At 45.9% G+C, this 27,436-nt stretch overlaps 1 protein-coding gene across 6 annotated transcripts in view; it reads left to right on the top strand.

The window, feature by feature from the left end:
* Positions 1 to 27,436, top strand: part of FRMD4A (FERM domain containing 4A) — a 206,719-nt gene that overhangs the window by 154,025 nt on the left and 25,258 nt on the right. For all 6 annotated transcript variants that reach the window (XM_010716644.4, XM_085216085.1, XM_085216076.1 and 3 more), the window contains exons 12-14: positions 14,202 to 14,278; positions 18,379 to 18,517; positions 23,997 to 24,138. In XM_010716644.4, coding sequence (XP_010714946.1) covers positions 14,202 to 14,278; positions 18,379 to 18,517; positions 23,997 to 24,138 — 358 coding nt within the window. The remainder of the gene's footprint in view (positions 1 to 14,201; positions 14,279 to 18,378; positions 18,518 to 23,996; positions 24,139 to 27,436) is intronic.

The raw sequence follows: 27,436 nt of genomic DNA, 5'->3' as shown, positions 1-27,436 counted from the left end.
TACCAAGTAGGCTCATATGTTCTGATATTGCTCCCTAGGATGCAGTCCAGAACAAAAAACAAAGCTCGTCTCTGAACACATGCCCTGTAGGCTGATATGTACTGTCTGTTAGCAACAGTACTTCATGTACTACAAACCCGTGGAGACGTCAGGAAACAAGGTCTGAGGCTTCTTTGCAGGCAATTGTGCAGAAATGGATGGATGATTTGGAGCAACTAGGCAGCTCTTCTGTGGGTGCAAATGCCTCCATGCTGAAATAACACTCTGCATTTCTCTTTGCCTCGTCTCTGTTGCCAAAGTGTGCCACCTCCCTTTTTCTGCCTCCTCCAATCACATTCAAGCTATAAACTACCTGGACCTCAGATAGCATCTTCTGTTAAAATAAACTAGAATCAAGCTTTTGGTAGAAGACAGAACTGCTAAGGAAGAAGAAAGAGGCTATAGATACACTGATTGCCTTTTATCCACTGAAGGCTGTTCACTGGGTTTTTTATTCAATGAAGATGTGAATGAGGATGAAGGAAGCAAGGGGGTCTTCACAGAGCAGCTGTGCTCTAAAAGATTTATCTATTTAGGATCAGTCACTACCTGCAGGGCAAGCCATACTTACACATGATAGTTCAAAACATGCCTAGGCTAGGTGTTTGTACCCACACATCTCCAACAGTGCCAGCTCCCCAGGGAAAACATGACCTTAAAACATGCCTTCAGAAGTCAATCACAGTGGCAGAAACATTCCTTTGGAAGAAAATAGTACCTTGCTATGAGAGGACTCAACCATTCAGAAGCTATAGCAATTTTTATCAGCCCTGATAGTAAGAAAGGGTTAGTGGTGGACAAAGAAAGGAGGTCAGGTACTCTGACTGCATGAGAGGGTACAACTATTCCTACTAGAAGAGTCAAGTCTCCTTACTTGGTTCCTCTACATTCTTCTCACCTTTTCATGGTAATGTGGTCTGAAGCATTGGTTTTAGAGTTTGAAAGCATTTTGGCTGGCCTCTCTGTTAACCTTTCTCCACCTCTCACAATTGCCTCTTGAATCAGGACTGTAGGCATCTCCTGCTCTTCTTGTCTAACCATATCCCTAAAAAATAGAGTTTTCTCTTTAATGGGAATTTATTTTTAATCTAAGCAGATTATGTATGCAATCCAGGAGACTCCAAAGAATAATGCTGCCTTATGAGCAAACCAGAGAACTTCTGTGGCTTAAGAGAAGTGGTCACAAATCTTGCAGAGAAAGTTGGGTGGGAGGGGAGAGTAGGAATTTCCAGGCTATTGTCCATTGCCACAATCCAGAGATGGCATCAGTGAAAAGGCAGCCTAGATGAGCATTTCTCTGTGATGTGATACTTGCAGACCCCATCTCTTGGCAAGGCTATTCCAAAATGCACAGCCTATATCCAGGACGGGACATGAACAGAGTAACTCAGATTTTGTTATTTCTCTGTAATGTGCTTTTATCCTATGTGGACCAAGTAAAAAGACTTTTTACTCTCCACATGTAGTAAAATCCTTCTGGCAAGAGCAATCCAACTGCCTCAGTGAGATGCAGTGTTTAATTCTTTTCTAATTAGATTGTAAAATTGCATTTGATAACCCTGGTATCTGGGAGCCTACCATAGGATCTGATTCATTTCATTGTAGCAGCAAGAAGTGGTTCAGGTCTGCTGTGGAAAGGGGAGGGGTAAGCATTGATGAGCTTTCTGCAAAGTAAAACTAGAGGGGAGGAGGGAAGAGATTATGTCTTTTCTGATATTTATTATTTTGTCCTACACATTGCCAACACCAGAAACAAGCTGAAAAATTGCAATGGAAAAATAAATCTCCCTAAAAGGAGCACAAGCAAAAAACTAACAAGAAACCAGCTGAAACCAAGACATTTGTTTTAAATGCATATAAAAACTTCGCTTGTCTTACAGGGGAGATTGTAATGTTTTCCTCTTATGTGATCCTAGACAGATTTTCAAGCTTACCGTGTTTGCAAGTAGAAGTGTAACCCACATTGAGCAGCTGGGCCTATCTCAGGCGATCCCATTAGCAGTCAGTCAAAAGCACGTTGTTATTAATCTGCTGGAGTAAATCGGCCATGTGTCTCTAGAAAGCTAACTAGGTTTGTCAGCAAGTTGGATGAATCCGGAGAGGAGAATTGGGGCTGACGTTGGGCCAGAACCTGATATTGCTCCCAGTATTCTCACTCAGACATAAGTCCTCTAGCATTACCCGGGATGCAGTTGAGATGGTATCTGGCACCTAGTCAGAGGTGGTTCAGTCAGGAATGTGGGGCTATTAAACTGGAATGCAACTTGTGCTGGGCCACAGAGCCTAGTGTGACTCTGTGCTTCTATTTTTGTTTCCTCCTGCCTACGCTTTGATTCTGTGGAAGCCCCAAAACTAACCAAAGCCATCAATCTGAGGCCAATCATTCTCCCTTCTGTTTTTCTCCTGTATGTTCAGGGACTAGCTCAGACTCAGTAAGTATTACCAAAGGCTTCTTCTTGAATATCATACAATCATGGAATGGTTTGGGTTGGAAGGGACCTTTAAGATCATATAGCTCCAACTCCCCGCTTTAGGCAAGGACACGTCCCTCTAGATTAGGTTGCTCAAAGTCCCATCCAGCCTGGCCTTTAACGCCTCCAGGGAGGGGGCATCCACAACCTTGCTGGGTAACCTGTTCAAACACAGATTTGATCCATATAAGTTATAATATGACAGAAGTTCATTCTTAGGTATTAAATAAATGCAAATTTTCAGCCTCATTTAAGTAGACCTCACAAAACCCATCATAACAGCCAAAAAAGAAGAAAATATCAACTGTGGAAAGATGGCTGCTGTTCTGCTATAGAATGTGCTACTAGATACTGTCCTGCATGTCCTGCAGTATGCTGAGGCATGCTGGAAGCTTACTAACAGCTTACAGAACTTTCTTCATTTTTGTAACAGCAGTGCGCAGCTTCCAGATGGGCAGAATCCATCTACCTCTATGTCAGTAAAGACGTACCTTCTACATACTCTTCCTTGTGAAAAGGCCCTTCAGGACTTGACATACACATCAAAAAGGAGTCACTGTCCTGCTGGGCTCTACACAGCATCTTAGGTCAAGATGCACTTTCCATAATTCATGGTGAACCAAAGCATTCTCTTTGGAGCCAGCTCTTCAGAAAGGAAATGCCTGCACTGCTTTATCAGTTACTCCTGAGGCTGTCATGACCAAGACCAGAGAGACATCATTTGTTTGTTTTTCTGTGTTATGCAGAGCAGTTGGAAAGAGCAGGACACTGCAGTCCCTCCATATTGTCCCTGTATGGTATTCATTCATTTTAACCAGTGGATAGGGATGTAACTCCACTCTGTCTGAAGGGACCCATGCATGAAGCAGAAGCAGTGTAGCCTGGAGCTGAGAGATCTGCATGCTCATGCAGTTGTAGCAGCACTAGGCATGTCCCTGTTGTTCTAGTGAGATATTCTCACTGATTTAAGAGCCCGAAGGCATCTTTCAGTGCACGCAGCTTAACAGCTAGTAAGCAATTAACTCCAAGCTGAAGAATTAAAAAGCAACAAAGTCAGCCAAAGGACTTCCCTATGGCCAGTAAACAGACACAGAAATTGTTTAACCTATCACCAAAAATAAAATGGCCTTAAAGAAGGTTTGATAGCGTTCGGTTGCTTTGCAAGAAATACCACTATCTGGTGTTACCCAATTTTCTTTCACAGAAAGACAGTGGTTGTGAAACTTAGGGTGAGCCTTTTTTCTCAGGCTCATAAACATTACCGGTGTTCTCGTTCTCCAGCTGACTAAAGAGAGCCCAAGAAGAATAATTAGTTTTGGAAACAAGAAAACATGTGGGACATCCCAAAATTCGGATGTGAATGTAGCTTGAGAAAGATTTTCCATAGCAGCTAAACATCCATTTCTGCCATTTCTTCCCAGTGTTATCCTTTCTCTGAGATCAAATAAAACATGCTATGAAAATACTTTATTCTGTGTTGTAATACCACCACAAAGCTCTATGGGCTCTCATTACAGAAGGATTTAATATGTAGTATTATTGGAAGTCCAAAGCAATGCTAACAGCTTGACTTCCAATTTACACATGCAGAAAGAACTGAGTTGGACCCCTACTGCCAAGAAATACAAAGCACAGGTAAAATCAGTAGCTCTAAGTGTCTGATCAGAGAGAAATCACCTGCTTGTCATCAGCAGGAATGAAGTAATCAGTTTATTAATTTTGTGAAAGATTGCTGTGTGATGTCACTTGGCCTTTTCCAAACAGCAAGGGATAGAGTGAACTTTCCCAATTCCAGAGGCAAAATGGGATATTTACACAGGAGGAGCAATGAGCTAATTAAGAGCTTTTTTTGCTGCAGAACAAATAGCAATCCTCTCTGCTTTAGGGCATAATGAAGTATTGTCAAGTCAGTAATTGCATTGATGGAGTGGTTAAACTTGTGCTTCCTGTGGTGAAGGAATGACAGACCAGAAACTTAAAAAAGCATAAAGTAGGGATTGATGTGAAATTTATAGAAAGTAATGAATGCTGGGGAGGAGGAAGCTGACAAATTGGTCTCTATCCTGACTGATCACAGAAGAACATTAGGACAGTAAAAAAGGCAAAAGAAACATGATTTTCAAATGGTTTAAAGGAAGCTCAGCTCACACACATACATTAGAGATCAAGAGCATAGAACTATTAAAGATAAGACTTAAAGAATGTCTGGGAAACATCCATAGTTCCAACACAGAATCAGTTATATTCAGACAGGATTTCAGGAGGTGTCATAAGCTCTCACGTTCATGAAGGGTGTTTGATTTGGCAGCAAGATGGTTTCAGTTGTCAGAGGGTATGGAGCATGCATAACACTCCTCCCAGTGCCATGCCACTCAGCCACAGCATATATTCAGCCAAGGCTGGCCTTTCTCAAGAGCATCCAGCATCTGATGGGGTCAGACACAATTGGGCTGTTCTTGGAATGGCATCATTTCCCAAGACCTTTGGAAACATCTCTGCATTGCAGACAGGGATAAAAAATTTCAGGTTTACAACTGATACAAGAGGAGCAGAAAACACTTCCAGGAAATACTGGTTTATAAAAGCTAGTAGAGTCTCAGTGGCATTGCTGTAATACATTATTCACTGTGATTAGCTGACTGTTAAGGACTACCTGCTGACTCTTTCTGCTCAACACTTTTATTTCTCTTCCCTTTGCTGATCCTTCATGCTTTTTGGATTATGGACTTGGCTGTAAACTGAACCAGTCTTCAGGTCATGGCGGGTTCAACTCATTTTATAGCGCAGTAATTCAGTCTTGGTTTAGTGTTTGGAAATGTGGTGTACTGGAGAGGGAGACATATATAAAGTGAAGTTCCTTACCCTGCTTTTTCTTCTTGTGGAAGGGGCTGTTCACCCCGTTTCCTTATGTAAGATCCAGACCTGTGACCACTGAAGAGCAGTGATAGTTTAAGACTTTCCCTTACTGAAAAGGACTAATCCCATACCTGTTATGCAGGAAACCATTTTCTCTGTAGCACCTTTTTTGCTGCTGCTTGTCTCAATTTGGAGTGTCTACCATTCAGCACAAGGCTCTTCTTTTTCCTTCCTGCCCCCACCTTTTCTTCCTGTCTCAGCACCTGCCTCAGCCTGGCCGCTGCATCGCACTGTGCCAGAAAGTTGTGAACAGGAGATGAATAAATCAGATCAGAGCACACTGGGCTGGAAAGCAGAATTTTGTCCCTGAGGCAGAAGACTTCTGCAGGGTTTGGTCAGACATACCACTAGACTTTCATTCATTGAACACTTCTTCTGGCAGCAGCACTAGTTTAAGTGGCCTTCGCTCTCCTACCCTATCCCAGTCCTGCTACCGCTGTTCACTTCCTCCTCTTCCTCAGTCACGCTGGTCTAATTGTGTGGCCAGGAAGGAAACTGCTCCAGAGAAGGGATCAAAGCTCAGTGTAACTCAGCCAAAAAGAAAGCAATCACTTTTAACATTGATCAATTCTCAAACTCATTCACCATCTGGTCCACAGTAAGCAACACTGGCATAACTGTAGTAGCTGAGTATGAGTGCAGGCTGCATAAATCACAGCCACGTAAAACAGAGAAAGGAAACCTCTATTAAACTACACGATAATGTTGTGGAACAAGATAATGGCTTCACAGATCAGAACAAGATGGGAAGAGTTTGGCTCCATGGACTTTGTCGTGGTTCAATCTCAAAGAATTAACAGCTACATAGAGGTCATAATCACCACTTTCTTTCGCATATATGCTAATAAAAGCTTGGTTCAGTTTCTCTCCCAAACAAGACTCATCTCAGACAACTAAAGAGACTATGTAGGGAAAGCAACTTTTTAAAATGTGTTAACTGATCAGAATAGTCACGTTCAGTGTATACTATCTAGGTAAACAGTAGCTTGGTCATGTATAATACCAATAAACACTAATACATAGTCTAGGGCAAAACTATCTTGTAAGGAGGCCAGGGTTAATTTCGGTGGTTCATTACACGTATACTGTGGTGATGCTGTCAGGCATAAAGCCCCAGGATTCTCTGCAAGAATCTACATTCATTACGGACTACAGCATGACGTCCTATCCCTTGATGCAGCCAAGTCAAGCCCATGACTAGCATTAAATATAGGAGTAGTCCCATCAAAATAAAACTCACTTACTCTAAGTGCTGTGTTGTATTCAGGTCTTAAAAGGGTAATTCTCTATAAAAGCAGCAGCCAAGTATGGAATGATTCTGCAGCACACAGCAGGACTTTCAACAAGATGCAAAGACAAATCACTGTGACGGCACAAAGTGAAACAAATTGGACTTCAGCACTCTGGATTTAGGGTGGAGATTTGGAGCAAGACTGAAACTTCCTCGAGCACATGTGCTTGGCTTTGAAGTGGTAGCAGGCTTCTCATGCACCCCACCATCCCCAGGACTTATCTCTCCAAAAGCCTGGGTATTTTTAGCACCAGGTGAAGCCAAGCAAGGGCCCAGCTATTAATTGGCTATGAATATGAGGCATCTTTAGATGAGTGGCCTGGGCAGTAGGCTCAGAAGATTGTGCATTGCAACCCACAGCTGCATGCATGTTGTGCGACCCTACTTACAGACACCCTGTGTCACAGGCATGTTTTCAGTCACACAACCCAGCAGGCGTGTGCATCATCATTGCATGACTGGGCATGGAATGGGAGTTCCTGTATTTTGGTCTCAAGATAGATGTGCTTTAGTCATGCCACTACAGAAGGCAAGAGGATCTTCAGGAAAGAAAATGGCAGGAATGGTTTCTGGTGGTATGAATCATTATAGCAAGCCACAGCTGCTATAGCTTGGGAATCCTTTGTGTAATACACAGAATGCAGTGTTAGAATCTTCAGTGCAGAAAGTGTCACTTTGATTTGCTTGTAAAGGAGAAAAAGGAGAAAATTTAAAATAAAAATCAGAAATAATATATTGATTTAGAATTTTACAGGCACCCAGAATGTTGACAGCCATCCAATACCTAACAGTATTTGACAAATATATGTGCATTGAAGATGGATTTGGTCGTGTATATAAACCCAAAGTCTGGTTTCCCAGTCTGTATACAGTTATAGAAACAAATATTGAGTTACATTATGTAGACAAATAATGTTTTATCCAAATGACAGCTCTTCCCTCTGTGAGATGATGCTCTACGTCTCTCTGAGCCAGTAAACCACTTTGAAATTTAATAGGGAATTGTCTCTTCATAATGGAAATAAATGCAGAGTGGTGACTATATAGATACAGATGCAATTTCTGTTTGGTCAAGCTAGAAACATTTGTTTGTGGGGTGTGGTCCCATGAGAACAGCACACAGCAAGAATGATCTCAAACTGAACTAGAAACTGTTTGTTAGGCAGAAAAAGAGCCCTGCAGCCAAAGGGGAAGTAATTAGATAGTGAGCTGGGGTTGTTGACAGACCACCAAAAGTCCTGCTTAGCCAAGCCACTCTCTCATTCCATGGGGAAAGGGAGGACAGCAAGCCTCTGGGAAGATCATTGATGGGTTTTTTTTCCCACATCAAATCACACAGGAAACCTCATAAATTTTTGTTGTTGTTGTTCTAGGAAGAAAAAAAAAAAAGTCCCAAACTAATTGAAATATAGGAATGAATGAAAGGCATGGCAGAATAGAGGGCTAAGTTACAGTATAGCAGCATCCTCATCTCATGACCTGTGGGACACCCTTAGCAGAGGGTCAGGCTAATTCACAGGTGACAGCCCATGGAAATCTCTTGGTAAATCTGTCCCTGAAACAAGATCCCGTTTGTTTGAGCTGAGTTGGTGCTGCTTGGATCAAATCCTTCTTCATTCTTCCTAACTAACTAGTTTGACAGAGACATGATTGATGGAAGCAGGATTGGCTTGAGGCAGAATACAAACCCATGCATGAAAACCATAGCCCCACTGAAACAACTGGGACAAAACTGTCATTGACTTTGCTGGAGCTGTGATTTTTGTAGAATTTAAAGCCAGAAAGGGACTGCTTATAACCTCCACCCTGACCTCCCACATAACTCAGCCCCTAGAATTTTGGTTGCTGTTTGTTCAGAGGAGGAAATCAGATATCCACAGAGGAATTTTTTTGTTGTGTTTGTTTCATCTCTAAACTGAACAACAAAAGACTTGGGAGTTTGTAGCTGCACTCGTGCAAGCTGTGTGAAAATACTGCCATTGTTTGGTTTTATTGTTCAGTGCCAGTTTTATTACCAGGATGTCATCCAGGGTTGTGACTCTTGCCCATAGCGAGGTGAGTAAAGGGGTTCCATTTGGGCTGTTAGAAAATACGTCATGTTATTTCCTTGCCTTTCCTGGAAGCCTCTCAGAGCACCTACATCAAGGTGCTAAGGTGGTAGTCCATGCATTTAGAGGGATGACTGTTCTATGTACTGCATACTATGATTTAACAAGGAATTAATCATTCAAGAAGCTGTGAAACTGGAAGGGCTGGGAGATGCCATGTAAGACCAAGAAGAGCAATCACAGCTGCTCATTTATTAGATGCTTAGAATCAAAGAAAAATATAGGACAAAGAGCTCAACCTCCTGCTCAGTTAGGTCAGCTTCAAAGTCAGGTCAAGTTACTCACAGCTCTACAGTACTGACCGTGTTTTTGTTTTTTCTTCATATATCTGGTTAGAATTTCTGTTGCCGCAACCTCTGCTTTTTGCATCTTTTCTTGCCACTAAGCAACTCTTAAAACATCTGGCTTCATTTCGTTAGTAACTCACGTTTGGTCACCGAAGACAGCAGAAAAACAGCAGATAGATCTTCCATAGACTTCTGCAGATGGATTGATTTGAAATAGCTACCAAGCTTGATATCTGAAATACCAAGAGCATGTGCATTGCTGAGTAACTCACTTCTGCCTTACTTCAAGTTCTTCAGGGCAAAACATACACATAGAAAAAGGAAAAAGACACCATGTACTTGGGCATTTACATCTGGTTCTCAATGCAACCTTCTAGTCATTGAAGGAGCTTACAAGCAGGAGTGGGACTGACTTGTTGCATGGTCTGATAGTGATAGGACGAGGGGGAATGACTTTAAACTAAAAGAGGGAAGATTTCAGCTAGGCATTAGGAAGAAATTGTTTATTCAGAGGGCGGTGAGGCACTGGCACAGCTGCCCAGAGAAGCTGTGGGTGCCCCATCCCTGGAGGTGCTCAAGGCCAGGCTGGATGGGACCCTGGGCAGCCTGAGCTGGCAGTTGGCAATCCTGCTCGTGCCAGGGGGATTGGAACTAGATGATCTTTTTGCTCCCCTCCAACCTATGCCATTCTGTGATTCTATGATATGATGATTAATGGGCACTAAGAACCTTTGCTGCCTTTCAGCAGCCCTCTCTTCTGTTACTACCAAGGGTGACACAAGAGCCAGCAACAGCTTCATTACTTCCAGGAGCTCCCAAATGCATGGATGGTTCCTCTTCTGAGTGTGCAAACAAAGCTTCCTGAGCACAGCCCAGTGCCTAGCACAGATTACCTGAGCTCCCTACGCATCAGTGAAGTCCCAGTCACCCATGGCATGAGTGACCAACCCAGAAAGGCTCCTTTATGTTCATTCAAAAAACACGCTCCCTTCTTTATCAGGAGCCTCTGGCATTCCTCAAATGCTCTCACACTGACCCTACCTCCTGCTGTGTGCAAACTCCACCGCACCAGCCCCACAGCCAATAAAAAAGGTAAAAAACTTCTTCGGACTCATATGGCTGAAACGGATGCAGATCCCTGGGCCTCCTCTCCTCCAGGCTCAGCTTAATTAGGGAGCAGCTAGCAAACCACAAGTGTGCTCACAAAAGAAGCTTGCGTCTGAAGGGCTTTGACTGCAGCTCTTTGTAACTAGTCATAAACATCTGGTGCCTGGCGAGCTTGCCTGCCTCTTGGAAGGGGTCTCCAAAGACAAAATTCCTGTAGCTTGCACCTGAATTCTTCACAGTGCACCGTATACCACTCAGATCCCCAGCTCCTTTTCTAAGCTGCCAGCTTTGCAAAAAAAGCTATTTCTGGCAGTGCTTTCTGTATCATAGCCCCCCACCCACTCCAGACATTTCAAACAGTATGCACAGTCTGACAGGGAACAATTGTTCCCCAGGTTTCCCCTTGCATGTCAGCAGCTTGATAAGCAGTCTTGCAAATTCAAGTGATAGCTCTGGTTCCGGCTCTGTTGGCGCGATGAATCAGAGCCCGCAGTGCAGACACCCTGACTCAGAAGAGGAGGAAATAAGGATAATGCTTTTCTCCTTCAGCAGTCCTTTGCCATTCACATGCGTGCATGCATGAGTGTGCAGCTGTGCTCCGAAGCCAATCTCAGGGAGACTTCCTTAAGCATCTGTTGAAGGTTGAATGATCTCATGTGCAGCTTGTAATGATGGCAACTAGCAAAAATTGTTCCCATCTGAAAGCTGCTCAGTGCTGCATGATCCAAAATGAGCTGCTGACCTCAGAAGAGATCCCAGTGGACAAACTACCACATCACAGAAGCTTGCTCTGCCGCAAGCACCACTAATTGTCCCCTTGCCTGCAGGCTCCAAGTGAGAGCAGCTTCCAAAGGGCAGGGGAACTGTGCTTGTATTACTGAGTGCCTTTCTCCTAAGCCTCATTTCCAGTGTGTTTGGGGATGTGCTGTCCCTGTCCCTGCTGTGATGTACCTTTGGTCAGGTGAAGGACAGAACTGTGGTTGTCCATCTCAATATTAAGTCACCCCTAATACACTTCCAATCACAGAACTGTTGTTGTCCATCTCTACAATGCATCTCCCACACAAAACCAAACTCAGCCTCAGTGTAGGAAAAAGCAAATGTGCCATGAACTTGAATGCTCTGGCTGAATCTAAGCCCAAAAGTGGCATTTCAAAGCCTGCATGTTTCTGTTGTAACTGCATATCCACAAGACAATGTTGAAATTATGACCAGCTCACTGCTGTGGCTCTTATTCCCAGTGAAGGTTGTAAGCACCAGCGTGGTAAAAGGATCTTGATGGATAAAAATTATGCTTCCATTTAAGACTCACTAATGGCATCTTGTGCATCTGTCACTGAATTAACAACATCAATTTGAAACCATACGTAAGCCAGGCAACTGGTTGAAGGGAACAGCTTGCTTACATTAGGAGGTCTGGCTGAAGAGAGAAATTAGGCACTGTTTCTCTTGAGAGGTTGTGATCAGCTAGTAAGAAAGCAGATACTTTCTTGTGGGTATTCGCATTTTTGCAGACTGTATTCCCTATGTGTAAGAGGGTGAGACCTTTCAGATCAATACAGGCAAAACGAGTGGGAGGCTGCAGCATAATATTTGGGCAGCAAAGGGAGTGGCAATGGTAAAACACACATATATGTCCTGGAGAGTAGTGCTATGGAAAAAAAGACCCAAACTCAAGCTATAAAGCCACATTCACCCCCTCCTGGGGCAGCAGCCAGGGCCACATGGGGCACCCCGGGGCACAAGAAATAGCACATGGCGCCTGCACTTGGCTGGCTGAAAGCTCCCCCAGAGCTGCTGTGTTTGGACAGTTGGAATTAATCATGGGAGGGAAACGTAGCTGCACTTAATGAGCTGAGCACTGTGAGCTTCGTTAGCAGAGAGGACAGAATAGGGCAGGATAAGTACATAGGGGACAGTGCCAGACAGAGGAGAATGGGTTGCACAGGCATCTCATCTACCTGAGTTGCTTCTTGCACAAACTCCCCAAGCAGAACAGCTGCCAACAGCTTAGAAAAAGGGTTTCAAATTCCTACTTCATGCCAAAATGACAACAGGGGACACAGGGACAGAGGGATGTTTTCCAAAGGGTGTGAACTGCTGCTTTTTAGATGCTTATGTGTTCCACATGTCTGAGCGCTTCCCAGACACGTTTTCTGCACACACTGTGTTACCATCCCACGGACAGACGGGCATCTGGAAGCACGGAGGGATGTTTTTGGAGGCCCACGTGGCAGTCTCATGCTTGACCCCTGTTGCTGTCAGTGGGAGTTTGGGCCCCAAACTTCCTTTTCTTGCCTTTGAAGCTCTGCTGAAGTGCGCTGAGAGCCTGTAGGGGAGACAGAGTCTGCATTCAGATAGCAGTTCCCAGCTTAACCCTTTCACCCCAAGCCCGTCCTCTCTCAGGAGGTAAAATAATGGGCATTTCTGTGTTCCATTTTGTGATTACGCCTGATATGCAGAAATTTGCTTTTCTGTGCAAGGAATAAATCAGTCTTCTAAGGAGAGTTTAAAATCCAGCCCTTCGATCTGCCCATCCCTCTTGGTCTCCTCCTCCCCTGCACTCAGACCACTGGGACAGCTGGGAGCACCGAGCTCTCCGAAGGGAACACAGTCACGGCCCTCACCCTTCCATCCAGCTGTAGAAAGGAAAAAGGCAACAACAACGATAAAATTTGCAATCCTGATCCCCTGGGATATTAGCAAGGAGAAAATCTTTGTGTCCCTGCTGTGGCTTGCTTTATTTTCTAGATTTCACCTCCATTAGCAGCTTAATCAGTGTAAATCAAATCACGCCTCCTGTTTACCGATCTCCAGAGTGCTGACACTGGCAAGCGGCTTATCTCAGCGTGGCAGGACTCGGCTCCTTCCTTGGGGGTCGGACAGGAACTCGACAGAAGCTGCTTGTAGAGGGAGAGGGAGCATAAATCAGGGAGTGCTCTGCTGGCTCTGCTCCCAGCAGAGGTAACCAGCTCTGAGCGAGAGGCAGCGCGGGGATGCCAGGGGCTGGATGAAGAGCCTGGAAGCCAGGGTTTGGATTTGGGCTCAGTTCTTTGTAAGGATGTGGAGGTGGGCGGAGCTGCCCGCAGCGCGTTGGCCGCAGTCACCGCGGTGATACTGCTGGTTCTACGCTGTCCTCTCTCCCTCTCTCCCGGGGCTGTAGCGCGGCAGGCAGGGACTCCTGCTCAAGGCGTGGGTACGGACAGCGAGACGCGGCTTCTGCGGCGTCCCGGTGCCCAGGAGCTGCACACTCAGAGGGCGGGCTGAGTCCCTGAGACCTGCCCACGCTTACTCAGCAGCGAGGGCAGGGGAGCGGGTCACTGGGAGCGGGTCACTCCGTGCCTCGTGGATTGGAAGGGACTTTGGAGGATCGAGTCCGAGCCCCTACTATAGCAGGATCCCTGCAAGGAGGCAAGACTAACACGACGTGCTGATTCCTGGCTTCGGAGCGCCGCTGGCACGCCGCAGCCCTGCTCAACCCCCAAGCACCGCCAACACGAGTGCTGTCAGCACCCGAGATAAACTCACACCGCTTCGCTTCCGAGTGCCGGTGCGAGCCGGGCTACAGGCAGGGCGGAGCGCCGAGTGCCCTGACAGTCACCGCAGCGCAGAGGTGCGAGCCGCCCCGCGGGCTGCCTTACAACGCCTCTGTGCGCTGCAAAAAGCCCGAGGGCTCGGCTGAGCAGCATCGAAAGCAGGAGAAAGCGGCCGAATCCCCGCTTTCCTGTAACTTTTTCACGTTTGTAGTTAATCCGCAAAGCGAAAGCGTGCCGCGCGAGCTGAGAAAGCAGGGACGCGCTCGTCCGTCCGCACCTCCCGGTTCGCTCCGTTGCGGTGGGAGCGGGGCCGGGCCGAGCCGGGCGGGGCGGAGCGGGGCGGAGCGGGGCAGCCCGGCGCGGCGTCGGGAGAGAGAGCGGGGCGGAGGGCAGGGAGCGGGCAGGGCTTAGCGTGGAGGAGCTTCACCCCCTCCTTCTCCCGGCAGATCTTCCAATGGAGGCAGCTGGAGAACCTCTATTTCCGCGAGAAGAAGTTCTCGGTGGAGGTGCACGATCCGCGCAGGTGAGAACCGTGCCGTGCCGTGACGAGCCGGGGGCTGCGGGGCTCAGCGGGATCCCCCGCTGTGGTCTGGGGCTCGCTGCGCTTTGTAGCCAAACCGCCCATAGGCTGGAGCCCTTCAGCAAGGGAACGCTCCCTCTGTGTCGGGTGGGTACATTCCCATTGTGTTTTCCCCCCGGAGCCCGGCAGTGCTTTCTCCTTCGTTCCTTTGTGGCCCCGCGGTGCAGCCCGGGGTCCCGCCGCAGGGAGCGGGCTGCCGTGGTCCTCCGGTGGCTCTCGGAGATGGGTGCCAGATTTTGTACTCGCACGTTTCCTTGTAAATAAATATTCAGGAGTTCAGCGGAAAGGAATGGCACCGTACCAGAGGTTTACGGGCAGGCTGGATGCAAGCCCATCAGTCTTTTTGGCACAGGACCCTTTTTTGTTACTTTGGAGTCCTAAAGTGGGAGAGAGCGAGTTCAAGTGACTGTGCTGTGTTCAGTGCCTGCAGTCTGCACACCTACTCGTTTGTCTTAGTGGATGGTTACTGCACACAATGACCAGTGTACAAATTCCTCTGTAAGTTATTGTGACTGAAATCAACATTCTGCTTTTCAATTAGACATGAAGAGGGCTGACAGAAACTCTCTTCCCGGACCAATTTGGTGTACTGCTGTGTTTTGCTGATTGCTCGGCTGTGATCCTGTTTCACCTGTTTCATGTGCCTATCTGTACAGTAGTACCTGTACTTTTGTTAGGGAAATTTTGCATGCAGTTTCTGTGAACACGGTCACACCACTGTAACAGTGCCTGTATCCATACCATAGGTGTGTTATCTTAAAGCAAAAACTGCAGAAAACCACTCAAACCAGACTGCAGTTCCAGGTCAGCAGAGCCTTGAAGCATCTGCTTAATATTAAGCATGTAAATAGTCGCATGAAATCTAGCAAAGCGAATTCCCAGTGCTGAGAATGTTCTGGGAGACCTTCCAGCAGTGGGAATTGGGGGTGGTGCACTCCTTCCTCCACCAACTGTCCATCAACAGCAAGGCATCAGGAACGTGGGCTACGAGCAGCAAGGAGCCCCTGAACGCTGAGCTGGCCGCTTCCTGTAAGCAGCAATTCCAAGAGAGAGCAGTCAGCTCTGCGACATTCAAGTCATGGTATTTGCAGCTCTGTGTCATGCATAAATTGTGACCACGCAGAGGAACTTCTCTTTCCAACCGTGTGTCATTTGTGTTTATTTGGATGATAGGAATTAATGACGCCGGAGAGCTTCTGCTTTTTATTGCACGACGCTGTTTCCCTGAATCAACACCAGGAGGACAAAGCTCTGTCTGCTGTGAACTGTTGTCTGCCTTTCTCACAATCAATTTTAGTAGGCAGAGAGTACCTCCATTCGTGTCAAACTGTTACTCTGGCTGTTTTACAGCCGGCCACGTTGCAGCAGTATGCTGGGAGCACAGCTCAGGTTGTAGTCAGCCTCCTGGCCAAGGGGGACGGACTCCTGTTTGGTGTATGGAAGCGGAGGAATAGCCACCACAGTGCTCTCTGCATTCCTCTCCATGTAGCCAAACCAGAGCCTGAATCAGCAAAGCCACACTCGCAGGCATGGGAGAGCAAGCACAGCTCCATGGTTGTGGCCAAGACTGGGCAGCACGATGTATGTTTTTGAGCCTTGTCTCTGCCTGCGGCTTCCTGTCCTGTGCAAACCACTTAACCTCTCCTCATCTCAGCTACTTATCCTGTAAAGGAGGGTAGTTGTGCATTTTTGTGTCAGAGGGGTTGATTCCGTAGCACATGTGGCATGCATGGAGGAAAGTCACAGAAAAAGAACCTAAGAGCCATCTCTCATAGGCTCCTTTTGGGAGCCAGCTGTGGAAAGCAACTCAGCATCTTTGAGCAAGTGTTCTTCTTCCTTACAGGATTTACACATTGGACAGGAAACACGTAGAGATACCAGAAAGAAAAAAAAAATCAGAAATCACAGAATCACAGAATTGTAGGGTTGGAAGGGACCTCTAGAGATCATCGAGACCAACCCCCTCAATCGTTGCTTTTAAAATGAAAAAATTAATGATTTGAAGAATATGCTTCTAGGAGTTCAAAACAAGGACTGAAAGTGATGGCACCAGAATTTAGGCTCCAGCCCATGTGCCTGAATGTCTCAGAACCTTATATGCCAATATGCTGCAGTGATTTGTGTACCTTAAGTCAATACAGAGCATTCAGAATCCCCTCTCCAGCCTCAGTTCCAGGAGCAGCCTGGGGGTCAGGCAACCCTGCTCTCATCCTCACCACTGCGGCCACCAGCCTTCATCCTGCTGCACCCATGGAGAGTTTTCTCACAGCAATTATGACAGCAGGTTTCCTGCTGTGTTTGCATGGCACATGGTAGCACAGAAAGGGCTCAGCTGAGGATAGTGCTGAAATGTGAGATCCCGATTTCCTAAGACCTTGCTTGCATTGGCTGTGGCTGTTTGCTCAGAGAGATTTCACTCCTATTTGTGGCTCTGCAAATTGATACAATAACACATTTTGCAGCACTGAAAAGTCCCTGACACAAGAACTCATCAACTTTCCCAAGCAGATCCCGGCCAGCAGTTCACATTTCTGCACAGTTTTCTTTTTCTTTCAGACTTCACTCTGTTTCAACTTCTTTTTACTTCCATCTTCACCTCCAGTTTTGGACAGCCATGCCTGAGAAGAGTTAGGCAGTGCAGATATAGCGGGGAAAAAGGTGCTTTTTAGCAGACTCGGGCACTTCAGAGCACTGGGAAAAGCGTCAACCATCTCATGTGCTGCCATGTAGAGCTCCTGGAGTGTCCTGCACTGTCACCTCCACATTTGCATTGCACAAAAGGGCCTGCTGGCACCCCTCTGTAGCATGCCCCGCTCCCCATGCTGGAGCTCTTTTCACAATGCGTGTCTGAGGAAAAGGCCATAACAAAAGTATCACATTTCTGTGGTCTGATTTTTGGGTGTTCCTGTGTGGAGCCAGGAATTGGGCTTGATGATCCTTATGGATCCCTTCCAACTCGGGATATTCTATAATTCTGTGATTTCTGACCCAACCTGTGTACCATTGCTCACATTTATTTCATAATCATATTCAACCACAAGACTCTTAACAGATTGGAGAGCAGAACCTTATTTATTTGGGGCTTGGTTTTCTCCAGCCACCATTGTGTTCTCTTCAGTGGGAGGAGTTCAGCAGACCAGAATCGTACAATAGCCTGGGTTGAAAAAGACCTCAAAGATCATCGAGTTTCAATCCCCCTGCCATGGACAGGGTCGCCAACCACCAGACCAGGCTGCCCAGAGCCACATCCAGCCTGGCCTTGAATGCTTCCAGGGGGGATACTGTGAGCTTGTGCAGTATTTATCCAGCAGTGTGCTGGTGTCAAGGACTGTGCCAGCAGGGTTAGAGTTGAGGGATAGGAAAGAATAATCGGGTAGTTTTGTGCAGCTGTGAAAGCATGGGGAAACCTAACCTGTATTTTTTGTTAATATTTGAGGACGGTTGGGAGTCCCAAAGAGGAAACACTTAGCTCTTATTTTTCCTGTTTTTATATTCCCTCAGCCAATCGCTGAGTAGCATTCTTCTCTCCAGGGCACCGAGCAGCCCTCTCTGAGCCTCACAGCTTCCCATACCACATGGCAAGTCCTATCTTTCCATTTACAAGAGAGAAAATCAAGGTTTTTTCGAGAGTTTCTTCCACATTCTGTAAAGCAACCACTGATCCTGTTGCTTTTTGGTAATCATCAGAGTCCTAATATTTGAGACCCACCATCCAAAGCCAGAGGTGCTGGAAGGTGTGAGGACTTGGCCTCAGGTGTCTCAGCGTGTGGTGAGACACACAAGATTCATCCAGGTTTGGCTAGGCGTTAGTAACTCCGCTGGGACCTTTACTTGTAGGACTTGGGAGCATTTTAACTTTTACTGTTTAAAGTAAAGGCTGTCTTGACTTGAGTAGCAGATCTCAAAACATTTTTCCCATCAGTGCAAGGGTGTATTCAGTAAAGGTACTCCTTTTCACTGTGAGGTCTGTGGTTGTTTTCTGTGGCAAAATATACCTGAAGAAACCACGGTGTAACCACAACTCATTCTTTCCTCTTCTTTAGGGCATCTGTGACCAGGAGGACTTTTGGGCATAGTGGCATTGCTGTGCATACGTGGTACGCCTGTCCAGCACTGATAAAGTCTATCTGGGCTATGGCCATTAGTCAACATCAGTTCTACCTGGACAGAAAGCAAAGCAAGGTAAGCATGTTGAAAGTGAGGAAATAGATGTATTGTAGGGGTGAGTTGTTCTCACTCCTCATGGCCCCAGCAAGGTCAAAGTGGCTCCTCTACTGCCCTCTTATTTCCACTTGAGATCAAAACAAGGCAAAATAACTCAAGATACATGCTGACTTTTGCCAGGCTAAAGGAATTTGTAATGAATTCATGCCTGTGGGAGCAAGGTTTGAGGGGAAGGTTGTACTGAACTATGGCCAAATTGGAGAAGCCAAAGTTTGCAGACAGATCCCTGGGTCAGGTCCCTGTCTGGATGGTTTCCACAGTGTCTTCTGGTTCTTCTTTGTGGTTCAGAGTAGCTTCAGACTACACCTGTCTCTGAATTCATCTTGCTATCCCTTGCCTTTTACTATTTTATTTTCCCAGAAATGAAGAGTAGAGGATGTTATTTATTCCTCTCACTTCATAGAGTCTCACAGCAGATGAGGGGGTAGGATGCTGACAGCCTGGCCTTACAAGCTACTGTCTTACTGTGGTGCTATACATACTGTGGTGCTCAATGCATAAAGTAAACCGACTTAAAACCAAAGGAGTGTGTGTATTCCCTCTAATTCCTTTCATCAGCAGTAATTTTAGTCATACCCAGAGCAGCAGGAGACGGCTCTGATCACTTTAAGATCACTTTGAGACAGAAGAGACTTCTCATGCAGACATCCATCTTCATATGAGCACGCAGTTGTAAAACTTGACAGATAAGATAAATATTTCGTTCAGTGGGTACCTGTCCATGAACATGGACAAAATTGCAAGTTCACCCAATAGCAAATGAGAGTTTTCTGTCTCTTATTTCTACTGAGTATTACCAGAGCAATATATTACTCTCTCTGTTGCTCTCAATAAAAAAAACTCGGCAAACAAACAGAAGTTCAATTTTTTTTACTTTTAGCCAGATGGGTTGGCAGATCTAGCTGCAAGGTATTTAGGTCACTAGAAACCAATAAACAAAAAGAGATTCCCTGCTCCTCCCATTTCTTTGGTAAGAAAGAGGGTCTTTTAAATGCCCAGGACTTCCCTTCAGTCACTTCCTTTGTTGCTGGCAGATTGTGTTTCAATCTGATCTCCCCTCTCTCACACTCCTACAGACAGCACCACCTACCAGCTCTCGTTTGTCAATCTGTCACGTCTCTTGCTATGTCAGAGTGCTTTGTCACAATAATCCCAGTGGTCATGCTGAGGCTTTGAAGTTAAGGCACACAAATATTTTTGTCTCTTTTTTCTTAAGGGAGCTGGTGTTTCAGTCTGTCTGACGTGACACTGCCAAGATTGATAGATCCATCAATTTTAAGTGATGTGTTCAATTCATCTCTCTGGTCACTTCAGGACACTATATCCATGTGTGCTTTGCTTTTGAATACCAGTAAAGCATTTGCTTTATGAGTGAGTGAGGCAATGTGAAATGTCTTTGTTTCAACTCTTAGGGGCTCAAGCAAACGTTTATTTGAGTTTCAGGTCACGTGGCTTTGCATCCCCTTAAATCTCAGTCCGCACTTCAGATGAATTCCCAGCTTCAAAGCACAACTTAGATACTCCTTGCTTTTATGTCCAAACTTGGCATTTCACATAGTTTTGACAAAAGAAAAAAAAAAGTAAAAACAAACTGAGATGAAAAAGCCTGCTGGAACTGATCTCAGCAGAGCCTTCACTTCAGTGGTTAGGTTCTGTGGCAGGAGATAAGACATACTGGATGGAACAAGCTTGAAGTCTGTGCTCGTATAGCTGGGCACCAGCTGGATTTGGATCTTCTGCACAGCTCCACTGGAAAAATCTATTCACTTGATTTTAAAGTGAACCAAAATCATCTCACATGGATTTTGACCCTTTTGCAAGGAAGTGAGGTCCCAGGTTTCTTTGCAGCTTCACATAGCATTGAACTGCTGCCAATTCGCCAAGTTCCCAGCATCTCACTCCCCACTGGCTCTGTATGTCTCTGCAAAGTGTAACACGGAGTCTGAAAAGATCCCCAGCTTTCTGAGTGAACATGTCAGCGTGCAGAACTCCTGTCAGCTTTCTTTTTTTCAGTAGACAAATGTATCAGGACTTTAAGCCGTGTCTTTGCTCTGTTGACTGCACTGAGTCAATCAAACGTTTGGCCCAGAAGCTTTGAAAAGTCTCCTTTTATGGAAATTTCCAGTAGCACATTCCTACAAGCACGGCACTCTTTGGCTCAGTGAACTGTCAGAAAATGGGCCCAGGCTTTCAGAAAATCCCACTGAAACACCTGCAGCAAAACCCCATCACTGCAAGCAAGAAAGATATAATTCATCTCTGGTGTCCATCTACTCTTGCTTTTCACTGATGTATTTTCCTTCACCTTCTGACCCTGTCAGAATAGCACAGGGGATCAGTTTGGCCCCATGCTTTGAGATGACTCATGAATGAGCTTGTCTCCTCTGTGCAAATGAGACTTGGCAGGTCTGCACTAAGTGCTTTAAATTTTTTTTGCCTTGAGGGACTGCAAGGCCCTAGGGAGTGCTAATGGGATGTAATCTAGCTTTCCGCTATTGTGCTGTCGGTACAAAGTCTTGCACAAGCCTTGCACAAGCTGCTGCTCAGTGGCCTGTATGAAATGAGCTGTTGGTCTGATTCTGCCATTGATGAGTGGCTGTCCAAAGCACAAGACCACCTGACATTGATTGGTGTTGCTGGAGGCAGCAAAGGCTGCAGGGATTGAGCAGCGTGGAAAGTTCACCCAGTTTCCTTCAGGAGATGCTCCATCCCCACTTAGTGGCCCGCCTCTAAAACATTCCCTGCCAGCTTCAGCAGGTTTGGGCTGCACCCTCTGTGGTTCCTCCGCACTGCCCTGCTGATCCCCAGTCTGCTGTCTTTTGGTATGCTTTTCTTCTGCCCAGGCTCTAGGGTTGTCAGGCTTTGGTCTTACTCTGCTATTTCATTTGTCCAATTTTGGGCATATTTCCAGCTGGTGCTGGCTTGGCACGTTGGCCAGGACCACAGCATCCACCTTCGTTGCCTTCCCTTGGCATATTGGTTAGTGCCTGGTCAAACAGGTAGGGCCTGAGCGTGCATTAATTTGCAGTCTGGAAATGAGTGGAAATAAACTACAGGACTGCCCACTGTAATTATTCTACAAATACAGGAAAACTGTCTCCTCATGGGGTGGGAGGACCATTCTGTCTGTACAGACTTGGGGTTTATAGCCTTTCCCAGACATCCACTGCAAAGACTCAGTATAAGGGGTTAGGGTTGACCACAATGGCTATTCCTGGGGTTACACAAAGTATACATAACCCTACGTAGCTGTAGGGTTATACAGCATATATGCATCTGCAAGGAATAAATTACCAGGACAGCAACAGCCTGAAGACTCACTGTCTCCAAAGATCTGGCATTGCAACAAGACAGTAAGTCGCGCTCAGGCTCCTTATCAAAACTCAGCAGGAGGAAATCTTGGTAGATAAAAGCAGTGACTTTCCTCTTTCAGAGCCATTTGGAGAACATCGTACACAAACTTTCTTGCAGCTCATTTTTGACCAGAAACCTGAGTTCAGGAAGCAAAAAATGTCCTACGCTTCTCCCTGGACTGAGTCTGGAGTAGAGCTGCTGGAAATGAAAGGTGTCTGCCTTGTTGTAGCATTGGTTTAAGATGGTCAGTACTGGTTGCCTGATTTGCTGTGATACATTGGCACGTAGTTCTGCCTTCACACTCAAATGAGTGGGGATCCTTTGTTCTTAGGGTCGTTGTGGAAATAAGCTTATGAGGCATTCAGGTACCTCTGAATGGTAATAACAGAGCCTATAAATACCCAATAATATCAAACTGTAATAATACTTCTGTGGGTCCTTTCAGTATAAGGCTCTCCCAGTGCTATCTTCGTTTACAGACTTACATTAATCTCAGAAACACAGTGTACAACAGGGAGACATTTTACTTCCATTATTATTTCACTGATGTGCAAACAGAGGCAGAGAACAGCTAGGAACTTAAGCTGAAGTGTCTTTCCCAAAGCCTCACAGCAAATCAATAACAGAGCCAAGAGTGGTGAGCGTGCAGCCGTCAGTTCACCCTTAGTTCTTGTTAGAATGATCTCTCCTCTCTGAAGATGCGAAGGAATGCCAAAAACCCATCAGAGCAAGCTGTCCCTGCTGGTCCACCTCATGTTAGTTCCTATGGGAACAGATCATGTGCCTTCAGCACCCTACTGAACAAAAGTTTTCGTTATTCCACAATGGCTTAATGAAATGTTTCCTTACGCTTCTCTCTGAAATGCTTGGAAATTACCCTGGTTGGGAGGCGCAGGATTAGGGGGTTGTTCTGATGTAGCAGTTGCTATTTTAAGGTGATTCAAATGCTGTACTGCTCAGAAAAAAAGGTCTGGAAAATTATTATGGCAGCCAAAACACCATCATGTATAGAGTTCATCCTTTCAGTGGTGCTAGGGCTGTCACTGAAGAGCTTTCCCCAGCAGCCTTAATCAGTGTGCTTGATCCTCTTATTAAGCAAGCATCATGTTAAGATGCTGTCAGCAACGTGAACTGGAATAGGTGGCAAACTGCTAATACTGAGGTTTGTGTTGCAGAGGCAGGGCAGCCTCTAGGACTGGATGAGCCCGACTCTGCAGCCAGCCGCTGCACTTGTTTTGTTGCTCAGTGCACCAAAAGATTTCTGCCTCCATTGGCTCTGTGGGGCATAATGATGTCTAAACTCAAAGCTCCAACAAAGGAAATTTGGGGGTTATCTCACCTGAGCTTTCAGGGCATCTTGTCCCAAATTCTTCCTCAACAAATTGAAAAAGGATGACATCTAAGGAGATCAAGTCCTTCTCTCCTAAATTAGGTTTATGCATTATGCAGGTTTACTTTCCCTGGGGTGTGCCTGGATTGCCGACCCATGCTGTTGTGCAAGGTCCTGGCACAGCCAGTTATTGAGCTGGGGCTGACTGTTTTCTTACTTGACTAATATTAATGCTTTGAAGAGTTCTGTGCATTGCAGGTGCATTGTGTGCTGCCTGTTACTCTGAACCATAACCAGAACATGTTTTCCAGCCAGTTTCTTCCAGCTTCTCATTAAAGCCCATTTAAGCCGATCCTCATCTTAATGATTTAGAGCTCCTAGCAGATTTGGAAAAACCTTTCCTGGCTTCTTTTAGGTACTAGAGGTGGTCTTTGGCCTTTGAGCTTATGCAGTAGCATTTCTGAAGGTTTCTTGTTGTATTTGGTAATAAAGTGAGTCTATACACAGTTTCTTCAAGAGGGAAAAATATCCATGACAAAGAGAGAAAAAAACAACAGGAAATGATGCCAGAATTGCACCCGCTTATGAGTGTAAAAAGTGCAGTCCTGAATACAGTTCTGGATTGCTTCCATTCTTGCAAAATAATCCTAGTTTGCTGTGGAGGCTTGTTTCCTGCCACAGTGGCATGACTTTTTGCTTCTGTGAGCTTTAAAGAAGTGCTAGGCCATTATTAACTCTTTTGTCCATGTCCAGTCCAAGATTCATGCTGCAAGAAGCCTGAGTGAGATTGCAATTGACCTGACTGAAACTGGAACGCTCAAGACCTCAAAGTTGGCCAACATGGGGAGCAAAGGGAAAATTATCAGCGGCAGCAGCGGGAGTCTTCTGTCATCAGGTAGGTCCTCCATCCTGTAAATGGAAAGAATATGGTGGGAAGGGCTGTGATCATAACATAATGGGGAGCTGCCAGAAGCTGCACTGCAGAAGTGGAAATCACTTCCCTTTAGTCTTTCTGTCTGTCCAGGTGTAAGTCCATCTCTCAGCATATTGCCCCACATTCAGCACAGGACACAGCCTCCCTGTCTCTCAGTTCAGCTGCTCGTTTCCTCTTTGGCCAGAGGAAGTCTCTCATTTCCTAGCTGAGATCTGGTCTCTCTTCATAGTCTCTACTGTAATCACCCTATGGCACCCAGTTCATCTCAGGCTGTTTGCTGCCTGAGACCAATGTGTCCATGGAGCAGTTTCCCAATCTGCAGTGTGGAAGTGATCAAGCAGCTGAACCCAGCTGAGGCTGGGAATTGGTGACATCCCTCAGCATGTCAGGGCAGGGTGGCTCTTTCACGGAGTGCACATCTTCCTTGCCTCTCTGTTTGCCTGGTGCCCCGGGCCCAAAACAGTTGTTCCTGAGCACCCTCCACCAACTTAGTGCCAGGGACTTAGAGGTTTCTTTTTGTGCCTTAGAGCACCTTCCTGTGTGAGGAGGATATAATCAGTGAAACAAAATCAAGAGAAGTTGATAAGGGAGAGAAATGGAGCATCAGAATAGAAAGAACAGGAAAGGAGAGTCAGGTGCTTGTCTGTATTTCTTTGAGACTTTTCTGTCACTCTGAACAGGTGAAGCTGTATATAGAACAGTGCTAAACACTCTTAAGATTGATTGCAGAATGCTTGAAGCTGCTCAGGTGATAAGCTCTTCAGGAGAGCAAAGGTGCTGGTATCAGTATAATTAACAGTTCCAGTCAATTAAATGTCCTCTGCTAAGTGTTACATCAAGCTGTCGAAATCAGTTGTGTTGAGCAGAGAATAACCTTCCTGTGCTTGCCAAGGGAAGAGTCCACTTAAGAATGCACATGCTTTAAAACTTAACCCACCTTGATGCAATAGATCAGTTTTTCATCACTGTACATCCTTCATATCTTATAAAAGCCACCCTCTCCTACCTGGAAAATGTCAAGCAAGGGGTTAAAATGCTCAATGACTTCTGAGCTCTGGATTTGCCTGCTATGCAATTCCTTGCCTTGACTGTGAACAGAGATGCCTTTCTGCTCCTTAGGTCCTCCTGACACAGCACACAATCCACCATCTGTACCTCCCATCACTCAGGGAGCGATGCAGTAGCTGAGCAGCTCCTGGCCTCCTGTCAGGTTGTTGGAGCTTTTTGTTTGGCAGTTTTCTAGGTTTCCAGGAGGAAAGTAAATAATGTTAAGTATCCCAAGGAAGTTCTTAAGGTCTTTACAAGATCTCAGCCTCCCGGGCACCATTCCCGATTTTGTGAAAGCTGCTTGGTAGTAATCCTGTTTTCATGTTTATACACTTTTAGTCTTCCTGGAAAAAAACATGGAGGTCTGCTTCTGATCTCACAATGGGAAAGAGCAGGAGCAAAGTAAAAGACAGCAGAAAATCAGATCCAGAAAAGCTCTAGTGAGGCCAGCACCTGAACAGGGTTGCATGGACAGAAATCCCAAATGGCCAGCAACGCTTACTTTTATTGTTTGTCTATTTTTGCTCTCTTCTCAAACCCATTCTGGCTGGGACTCAGTAGAATTGCGGTAGCAACCAGACCAATGCAGAGTTCACTGCCCAAATGAGTGATTTCTTCTGACCTGTGTAGGTGGATCAGTTCATGTCAATGCTTAGCTACGACTGTGTAAAACTCTTCTCATTTGAGTTGTTGTCCATGGGCCAGGCAGGCATGTTTCACTCCATGTTCCCATATTCAGCTGCCTTCTAGGTCCTACCAGCTGTGGAGGCAGGATCCTACAGTGCTAAGGAGCATTACAGGGTTTGCAGCTCCTGTGTGCCTTTTGGAGTTAGAAGCATGTTTCTGTAGGTAGAGAAAAGTAGAGAGAAGGCATCTGCCATCAGAGGGCAGATCCCAGAGTATTGGAGGCCTTGGATGGTCACCCAGATCTGCTCCAAGAGCCCCTTCACTCAGGCCTGAATGGCAGAGTGACCCAGCCCTGCCTAACTGCACGGGATGGGGCATTCACTGATTGTCCTGCTGGACACAGTCACTGGCTCCATCCCAGCCCTTGTATTTCCTCCCATTGTGGCGACATTATCAGCACAAAGTCATAACAATGGTGGGTTATCGTGGTACAACCTGTGTGCTGGAGAGAATAAGTGCGAATGATTAAGTGGCCACAGTGGATTTCCATACTATAAATGCCCTGAATGACTTCAAATCACCAGGGCAGAGCTGAATCTGTTCGCTGGTCCTGCCCCCAGGAATCTGAATCTGTTTGCTGCTGTTCTCTGCCCTTTTTTCCTGGAAATTACTTGTAGCCATTTCCTCTCTTCATCTTACTCCTCCTCAGCAAAGGGGCTGTCCCTGCCATGTGGAGCATGCCAAAGTTGACGTTTCCCCTGGATTTGCAGCAAGACTGCAAGGAAATAATGGCTGTTGTTTACAGCTGTCATGGCCAAAATCTTGCTGTTCAGCACATTGTAGTCGCTGCCCTGCATCACTTACAGTCTCAAAACACAGCAGAGAGGTAATGGAGCTTTCTGCTGGAGCAGTGACTTCCTGTGATCACAGCAATTCAGGAACAGAGCCTGAGCTCCTCTGTATTTCCCAGGCCCTCTGTCTCAGACAGCATCCACTGCAGTTCTAAGTTTTATCCTTATTTTAGCTTTGAAGGCACTGCCCAAAATAGAAAGCTGCCAGGATTTAGCTCAAGGATCTTCTGAGCCATCTCTGGGTATGTAGGGCAAGATTTGCTCATGAATGAAAGCTCTGCTTTCAGACTGGCATGAACCGTGATCAAAAGCAGCAGATAATTATCGGGATGAAATCAAGCAAGGTCTACTGTGGATTTTTTTCTTTGAAGCAGTCCATGCCATAACTGCTTTGCAGTGCTCCTATCTAGCAAGGAGTCCTGTTGTTGCTGGGTTGTTGTTGGCCTGAATCCCAAACTGCCTCTTTCACAGAACAGAATCATAAAGTCAGTACGATTGTAAATGACCTCTGTGATTATCTAATTCAACCATCAACCCATCTCCACCATGCCCACTAACCATGTCCCTCAGTGCCACATCTACACGTTTCTTGAACACCACCAGGGACGGTGACTCTGACACCTCTCTGGGCAGCCTGCTTCAGTGTCTCACCACTCTTTCTGAGAAGAAATTTTTCCTAATATCCAATATGAACCTTCTGTGACACAACTTAAGGCCTTTACCTCTTTTCCTCT

Source organism: Meleagris gallopavo, chromosome 1 (genome assembly GCF_905368555.1).
Source record: "Meleagris gallopavo chromosome 1, MGAL_WU_HG_1.1, whole genome shotgun sequence".
Taxonomy (NCBI): domain Eukaryota; kingdom Metazoa; phylum Chordata; class Aves; order Galliformes; family Phasianidae; genus Meleagris; species Meleagris gallopavo.
The sequence above is the reverse complement of the archived record's forward strand: the minus strand, read 5'-3'. Positions and strand labels throughout refer to the sequence as shown.